The sequence below is a fragment of the Myxine glutinosa genome, chromosome 1 (genome assembly GCF_964187855.1).
Source record: "Myxine glutinosa chromosome 1, kmMyxGlut1.1, whole genome shotgun sequence".
Lineage (NCBI taxonomy): Eukaryota > Metazoa > Chordata > Myxini > Myxiniformes > Myxinidae > Myxine > Myxine glutinosa.
In genome coordinates this window covers 45,126,947-45,136,013 of record NC_136261.1, presented here as the reverse complement: position 1 = coordinate 45,136,013, position 9,067 = coordinate 45,126,947, and the positions used below count along the sequence as shown (strand labels likewise).

At 46.1% G+C, this 9,067-nt stretch overlaps 1 protein-coding gene across 1 annotated transcript in view; it reads left to right on the top strand.

The window, feature by feature from the left end:
• Positions 1-1,843: 1,843 nt before the first annotated feature.
• The window catches only part of FRRS1 (ferric chelate reductase 1), a 123,782-nt gene continuing 116,558 nt past the window's right edge, over positions 1,844-9,067 (top strand). Inside the window, exon 1 of the mRNA XM_068110647.2 lies at positions 1,844-1,945. Coding sequence (XP_067966748.2) covers positions 1,889-1,945 — 57 coding nt within the window. The 5' untranslated portion in view covers positions 1,844-1,888. The remainder of the gene's footprint in view (positions 1,946-9,067) is intronic.

Sequence of the window (9,067 nt, the reverse complement as noted above, 5' to 3'; positions counted from 1 at the left end):
ACGGGGGTGATGTGGTCACGGGTCCGGGAATGAGTGAGTAGACGGGCAGCGGAGTTCTGAATGTATTGGAGTTTATTGGTGATTTTTGAGGGTGAACCATAGAGGAGGCTATTGCAGTAGTCCAGACGGGAGGTGATGAAGGCGTGGCCGCGAGTAAAAGCTGAATTGTAGTAGTAAATTCATTCAAAAAGAACCCGGGCAACGCCGGGTGCATTCAGCTCTTCTCCTATAGAGATGTTGGTCTGTGTGTCGCCATTTTTCTCAGAGTTGGCTGAACGGTTCTTCATCAAACTTTTAGAGGTTCAGCAGTGAGTACCTGGGAGTGTTTTAGGCACAAAAAAGAAGAAGATTGAAAAAAAAAGGTTGGTTTTTTGTAGTTAAAAAATAATAATCGCTCGATAGTGCCTAAGCCTTTTTAAAATTAATGACATATACAAGTACACATTTGCATAAATAAATAAATACAAAACAATCACCAGATATTTGAACACAAATAAATCAAACAATTCCAGAAGTGTACGAAGTTGGTAGTATGGCTTCTTCTTCTTCCAGATCGGCATCACACTTAACTCAGAAACGTGATGAACGCCACATCCAGATGAACGCGCACACCCCCCCCACCCCCCCCCCCCCCTTCGATCCAGGATGAGGGTGCAGGGAGTGCGATTCTGCTTAACTGTTGGACCAGGGAAGAACGCAAGAAATGCCGTTTCTGACGATCAATTTTGAAAAAAATTGCCCCCCCCCTCCTCCCCCAGCGCTATAGTTTCATGCACCCCCCCCCCCCGTCTTAAAATGCTTGGATCCGCCCTTGTGAACGCAACATTCACCCACCAGCATATATATGAACCCTCGTCCTCTCCTGCCTCCCCCACCTCCCCCTCCCCTCCCCTCCCCCCCCCCCCCACCCCTCCCCCCCCATACGTAACCTGGGGATGCAGGTAAACTGATGCATTGCTTGGCGAGGCGCACATGGCAACGCCCAAGCTACGAGAGATATTAAATCTCATGCAGCTGCAGTTAGGTTCTCATAAACGATGAAAGCGATAACCTGACGAGGTGTGTTATGGAAAATAGGTGACGGACGCACAATCCAGGTAAGCTATTACTCATGATAACGAGGGTAACGAGTCCAGTCCGTTCCAACGAAAGATGGAGGCAATCAGATAAGGTGCTCGTTGCTACATCAGGTCAAGCAGGAATCTAGGAATCTGAACGTTACGCAATCAATGGGATACTAAACACCAAGGATGGGGCGTGGTCACCTACGTTTATATAACGTAATACTGTGGCCTACATATACGGATGGCATCATACGTTTATATAACGTAATACTGTGGCATATACGCACATATACGGATCAGGGTCATCAAGCTTCATCATTGGCTGTGGATGTGTTCAGTTACCAGGTCTCTTTGAGAGAGCTCGCCAAGTGACGTAGGCACTCCATTCATACCTGTTGATAAGGAACGACGGGCTTGGCAAGCGCTAGCAAGCTGCTTGGTAACCGAACACACCGCTGATGATGAAGTTAGCCTGATTGTCCACAACTTTCAACAAAAATTATGCTTATAAAAATACCCAAACTTTTGCTTCATACGAATTTAAAGTTTGGAGATTTGAAGGCGGAGCTTAGAGATTTTAAGGCGGAGTTTGGAGATTTGAAGGCGGGATTTGGTGATTTGAAGGCGGAGTTTGGAGATTTGAAGGCGGAGTTTGGAGATTTGAAGGCGGAGTTTGGTGATTTGAAGGCAGTGTCCATGCTGATTTGAAGGCGGAGTTTGGAAATTTGAAGGCGGAGTCCATGCTGATTTGAAGCTGGGATTTGTAAATATTTGAGGGCGTGGTTTTGTGAACGTGAAGGGTGGGATAAGTGTTTAATGGGATAATGTTCAGAGAAAGGGTGAAACCAGGAAGCGTTATGGGCGAGGAGATTAGGTACAAGGTAATTACTGCATTTTATTGAAAACCTTCCATTTAGTTCGCTTTTGCCAACGTTGCTGTTAAAGATTAATTACAACCTGTGCGGCTGCTTACCTGTACCGTTTATATACATTTTGCTACGCCACTGTTTTGTGCTGTTGCAGCTTCTGCTACCATTTTATTTTCGCAATGTGCGTTTTGTGTGCGCCACGTTGATAAAATCACCTGCACCACCTTGCGTTGCAGAGCGTGATTTTGAATCGCCAGGTGTGTTTGAAAAACATCGGGGCGATGCCCCTGGCGCTCACCTGGTAGAATAAACAGTATACTGTACTGACTAAACAGTATACCGTCATCAAAATTGTGTGTGTAGGTTCTGAGAAAAAAGCAAATACGCATTTTCATTTTGGGGGTCAAGCCCCCCATAGACCACCTTAGACCCCGATTTTTTAAATGCCAGGAACAAACTTTGGCACAACACAGGTGATTAAGGCTGTGGTCAAGTTTCATCAGAATTGCTTGTGTAGTTTCGGAGAAGAAAGCAAATTTCTATTTTGGGGGGCACTCCACCCACCCCCAGTAGATCTCCAAAGGGGAGAGATTTTTAATGCCGTGAACAAACTTTGGTACATCATGGGTGCTGAAGGTTGTGGTGAAGTTTCATTGAAATTGTTTGTGTAGTTTCAGAGGAAAAAGCAAATGTCTATTTTGGGGAGTCAAACCTAGACCCACTTTGACCCCCGGTAGACTCACTTAGGCCCCGATTTTTTTTTTTTTTTTTTTTAAATAAATGCCGTGAACAAACTTTAGTCACAACACAACAAATATAATTTGTGCCAAATTTGGTCGCAATCCCATCAGCGGTTTCGGAGAAAATGTTTCAAGTGTTTACTGATGGACGGACTGACTGATGGTGAGTGGGAGTGATAGTAAGTGGCAACGAAGGCCTTCTTGATCATTTGAATCTCCCGTGATGAAGCTGTGTATGGGCCTATCACTTTTCCATCGTAAAAGAAGGCACTCTGCCTGTGCTTTGTCCCCCTTTGGTATCTGCAGGGTGTATGTGGTCCACCAGCAACCTATTTCTAGAGTGACACTCCCAAAATCTAGAATCGCTGCTTACCTCCACTCATTTATTCCTCTTCCCAACCCCCACCTGTGGAATAAACTTCCACATTCTCTTAAACCTCATGCTTTCCCACAACAGACCTATGATCCGGTTCCAAAAGGATCGCTCCTGCACTGGAGCAGATTGCTGAAACACCTTCTTTGCAATGGTTGATTAGAAAGAGAGAGATACTGATGTTCTCCAACTGATTATATCTTCCCATGTTCCTCACTTCAATTGTCATTCTATTTGTCCCTAATTTGTTCCTTATATTTTCAATCGGCACTGAATAAATCGTTTGGGAGATGTTTTGCTATTTTGGAGGGTGGGTGTTGTTTTGTATTTTGCCTTTTTAGGGGAGGAGAGGGTCAGGTGAAGCAACAGAGACAGAGACAGAGACAGAAGTCAAACTAATATGTTTTGTGGATGGCCTGATAGGTTAGTGCAGTAGAGGGGAGGGCCAAGTGTGACAAAGGAGAGTTTGTTTCTTCCACAATGAGAACCTCTCCCCAAACACTCGCCTTTCAGTCGAACAAACGAGAAAGCCTCTTCTCTCCAACGGGAGGCCAAAATGAAGGAAATATATAAATAAAATATTCTACATTCTGTCCATAAATTTCTAAAATGGCTGGCTAGCACAAACTACTGGAACTGAAGACATTTCTATGCATTTGCAAAAACTGCACATGCAGAATTGTTTTTTGTCGCATTCATTTGAAGTGACTTTTTGACTTGAGGGATGTGTAGAACACCTCATGCACCCTCAGGTTTTTAGAGGTGAGATGACATATTCTGAGCAAATTTGAGTCTTTCAGAGACATCAGCAGATGGATCATCCAAAAAATGTACTGATTACCTCTGCCACTGAAGGTGATGGAGGTTATGTTTTCACCCCTGTCTATCTGTTTGTCTGTCTGTTTGTCTGTCTGTGAACAAGATATCTCGATAAGTTGAGGGTGGACTCAGACGAAATTTGGCAGAGAGGTTGGATATGCAACATGGAGGAAACTATTAGATTTTGGTGAAGATCCGGATTCGGATCCAGCTAGTATAATTTTTTTTTTAAAGTGATTCTTCACCATTGGGAGATAGGGCCAAAAACGATATTGTCGCGTCCCCGGGGTTAAGACAACTGGGTGACAGATGGCTGACCGAGCTTTAACTCCGAGGCGTATGAGCCGAATTGATGGCGGTTCCTTTGGCACGCGCAGGGGAGGGATAACGAGGACCTTACCTGAACGGACGGACGCGACGAGGGTTTTTCCAAAACCACAAACAAATAAACGTACAAGACACAGGAATTGAAAATGCACAAATAATGAGTTTAATGAAAATAATGCAAGATCATCAAAACGAACGTTAAGATAAAATGAATTCCTATATTGAGGCTCCTCCATCGGACTCACATACAACACAAGGGGGAAATGAAAGTAAAAATAAATGTTTCTGCCGGCCGGCACTTAACACTGGCCTCGACGAGAACTTGGTGGGGGCACCTCGAACCACTGTGCGGGAAACGCACAAGATGACGCGGAGACGTTCCCGTAGCCAGCCGAGGAGACAGGAGAGACACAAAGCAGACAGGAGAGTCTCCTTACTATGGGAGTTGTCCACAAAAACTCCCCCACAGCTCCGAGGTTTCTCTCAGGTGCATACAGCACAAAGCGCAGCCGTCACGAAGCCAGGTTAAGGAAAAGCCAAAAATGCGCCCGCTCGCCACGCAGCCAACACCAGAGAGAGCGAAAGAATGCATCCGCCTGCAACGAACACCGGAACTGAGAGAGACAAAAATGGCAGACGCTTTGCCTTTTCTTTACCCATCCTAGAAAGTTCCCTCTGATGTCAAGCTCGCTCCAATCACTGAGCGCTGTCGAATCGTCCCAACCAATCGTCCTTCAGGTCGTGGCCTCACGGCCATTCTTGATGCCCATCGAGAAGGTTTGGCTGGGCGGGGTAGTAGTATCTGGGTACCGTCGGCGATCGGGTTGTTGTAATTATGTGCCGAGTGCATGGCTGGCCAAGTAAATGTCATAAGAACAAAGGGAAAAATCACAGGGGCATTTACACACTGGGAATTTATCCTTATGCCCTATCTAATTAGCATAGCTCCACCCCTCGCATGGAGACACATAAACGCCTACACCGACATTCAGACCTGAATTAGATACATGAAGGTTCTTCTTCCCGACATTCGGGGCACAGTACTCTATACAATTCTATCTCGACTAAGGTATTTCATTACCTACCCCCACACACATAACAATATAAAGCAGGATATCTCAAAAAGTTGTGGACGAGTTATGACTAAACTTGGTGGATGAGTTGGTTAGATGACAAAAACAAGCCGATTCGATTTTGTTTCAGGTCCAAATCCAGATTCGGCCTATCAGTGGGATAGAAACCATAAACTGTTCAACCTGGTGGAGGTATGGGCTCTACCGAGTGGCCAAGTCACATTATTTAAATATATATATTGTGCCACGTCTGTCAGAAAATGAGAGAAATCAAATAATTGGCCACTTTCAGGCAGGGTCTTCCATTATCCATCTTGCAAGACTCTTTAGCATGTGGGGAGGAACTGTCTATGACCTCAGAAGAGATTATCGAATCACTGCATCAATGAGACCTGCAAATAAACGGATGTCCCAGGATAACAACTCGTGCTCAGGACCATTACATTTGCATGACCCATCTGCACATCAATTTCAAACTGCACCGAGTACTGCAAAAATACTCTCTGGACCTCACAGGATAAGTGTCACCATATTAAGGCATGTCAACGCCATGCAGGGATCCATTGTCGTCGTACTCTTCAGTGTCAGATTTGCATCATCACATCCAAGAACATTTACAGTGGTCAAATTGGCATGCCCGATGAGCAAGTATTATGGCCCGTGATTAGACCAGACTCTTTCTTGAAAGGCCAGATGGCCATGCATGGGTCTATAGAAGAATACAAACAACAACAACAACATGCATTTTAAAAGGCCATTTTCCCTGCGAGAGCGGGGGTTAGCCTTGCGGTCCCCATGACAATCTTCTCCATTTTGCCCTATTTTCTGCATCTCTCCTTGTTAACCCCCTTGCCCGCATTTCTTCTTCCACCATCTTTAGCCAAGTCTTTCTCGGTCTTCCCCGTCTTCTACTTCCTTCTACATTCATTTCCATCACTCTTCTCAACCAGTCACTTTCATCCTTCCTCAACACATGACCAAACCATCTCAACCTGTTCCTCTTCACAGCATCAATCACAGGCTCTATTCCCATCATCTTTCGCAATTCATCATTTGTCTTCCTCTCTCTCAACGATACTCCGCACATCCGTCGAACCATTCGCATTTCCACCTTTTCCAACCTTCGTTGCTGCTCTACGTTCATTACCCATGTCTCGCTCCCATAAATCATAACACTTCTCACACATGCAGCATACACCTTTCCCTTCAGCTTCAACGACACTCCCCTCATCATCAGCACGCCACTCAATTCCCGAAACTTCTTCCATGCACATCTCACTCGATCAACCATTGCCGAGTCTGATCCACCTTCTCCATTCAGCATGTCTCCGAGGTAGCAAAATGTTTTCGCACCTTCCAGCTTCACGCCGTCTCCAAGATCCAACTCAACATTTCCTCCATCTGCAGCTCCCTCTGTGCACACCTTACATTTGAATGTAGCTGCCACACTGGTTAATGACCCTCTCAGACCACTACATTTTTGATGAACCCACTCAGCGCACATTGTACACTGAATGGAGTTCACTCCGACACCCTTCCTACACACAGCACAGGGCCACTTCCCAGTTCTTTCCACCTCACCACATGCTTTACCACTTGCCATCACCTTCGTCTTTCCGATATTCACCTTCAGACCTTTTGTCTCCATACATTCCTTCCACGTGTTCATCTTTTCCTTCAGTCCATCCATACTTTCCGCAATCAACACCAGATCATCTGCATACAACAACTCCCACGGTAAACCCTCCTTTACGTTCTGAGCCAGCACCTCCATCACAGCTACAAATAGTAGTGGACTTAGTACCGACCCCTGATGCACTCCCACCTTCACCTCAAACTCACCACTGTTCCCGTCCTTCGTCCTTACAGCTGTGCGCGCTCTTTTGTACATTGCCATCACTACTCTGATCAACCATTCCTCCACTCCTAACTTCCTCAATGCCCATGTCAATACTTTGCGTGGAACCCGATCGAATGCTTTCTCCAGATCAAACCTAAGAAACAACTTCTTCCTCTTCTCCATGTACTTCTCCTGCAACTGCCTCACAATGAAAAGCGCGTCTGTCGTTCCTCTTCCTGGCATGAATCCAAACTGCATTTCGTCGATCTTCACTTTCTTCCTTATCCTCCTCTCCAACACCCTTTCCAATACCTTCATTCCATGCTCCAATAACTTTATCGCTCGGTACGAGCCACACTCCAGAGGGTCACCTTTCCCCTTGTATAGAGGGACGAGGGTACTCAGTTCCCAATCCACTGGAATGCGGCCTTCTTTCACCACCAGATTACAGATCTCTGTCATTCTCTTCACACCCCAACTTCCTGCTGCCTTCAACATATCTCCCACAACTCCCGTCGGCCCTCCCGCTTTTCTACCCTTCATTGCTTTTATCGCTTCCTCAACTTCCTTCTCAGTTATCTTCTCTGCCGGTCCTAAAACTGGGTTACTCTCTATGTTGCCATCCCATTCATTCTCTGTATTCAACAGCATTTCCATATATCTTTTCCATCTTCCTTTAATTCCATCTGGGTCGACAACGATTTGTCCCACTTCATCCTTCAAGCAACTCACCCCCATCACATCACACCTCTCTTTCGTTATCTGCTTTGCAATCCTGAATACTGCTTTCTGACCCTCTTCCGAATCCAAGCGTTCTCCGAACATTTTCCGACATGCCTCCTGTGCCTTTGCTACCTCTTTCTTTGCAGCCTTCCTGGCTGCCTTATAACTTTCATGCTCTGCTGTTTCTGCTCCCGTACCCTTCGCCTTCTGCCACTCCTTGAACTTCTTCCTCTTCTCGTCAATTCTCTTTCCAACTTCATCATCCCACCACCATGTTTCCGAGTGCCTCGGTGGTCCTTTTGTCCATCCACCTACCTCACCAACGGCTCCCAACAGACTAGCTTTCATTGACATCCAACCACTTTCAAGCTCAACCACATCATCCTCTACCATACTCAGCCTCTCTGTTAATGCCTCCCTCACTGTCACCTCTTTCAACCTCCACACCTTCATTCTCGGTTGGTACTTCACCCGCCGAGCTCTCCTCGCACCTTTCACCCTTACGTCGCAGACAACCAAGTGGTGCTGTGAAACAGCCTCCTCCCCCGGGATCACCTTTGTGTCCCGGAGGTGCCCCCTATCTCGCCTACGCATCATCAGGTAGTCAACGGTTGTCGTCGACCCACCTGACGTGTATGTAACAAGCTTATTATCCTCTTTCTGGAACTGAGTATTACAAATCAGCTCCATCAGCAAACTCCAAAATCCTTTCACCTTCTCCATTTCTCACACCATATCTGTAACCCCCATGAACTCCGTCAAAACCATCTATACTCCTTCCCACATGTCCATTTAGGTCTCCTCCTACCACAACAACTTCCTCATCTTTCACGTTTTCCATCAGCTTCTCTATCGCACACCAGAACTTGTCCATCTTTTCATCGCTTCGACCAACTTGCGGAGCATATCCCGAGATGACGTTCACCAAGAGCTTTCCAATCATCATTTTCACCATCATCAACCTATCACTCACTCTCGTCACACTCACCACACTGTCTACAAACTCCTCAGAAAACAGGACACCAACACCATTCACGCCCTCCAGGCACCCTTGCCACACAAACTTGTATTTCTGTCCCTGCCTACCCTTCACCATTCTCACACCACTTCCCTTCCATCTCGTCTCTTGCACACAACATATGTCCACTCTTCTTCTGACCAATACTTCCGCCACTTCTCCTGATCTCCCTGTCATTGTCCCTACATTCCATGTCCCAAACCTCAGAAACCGATCTTCAC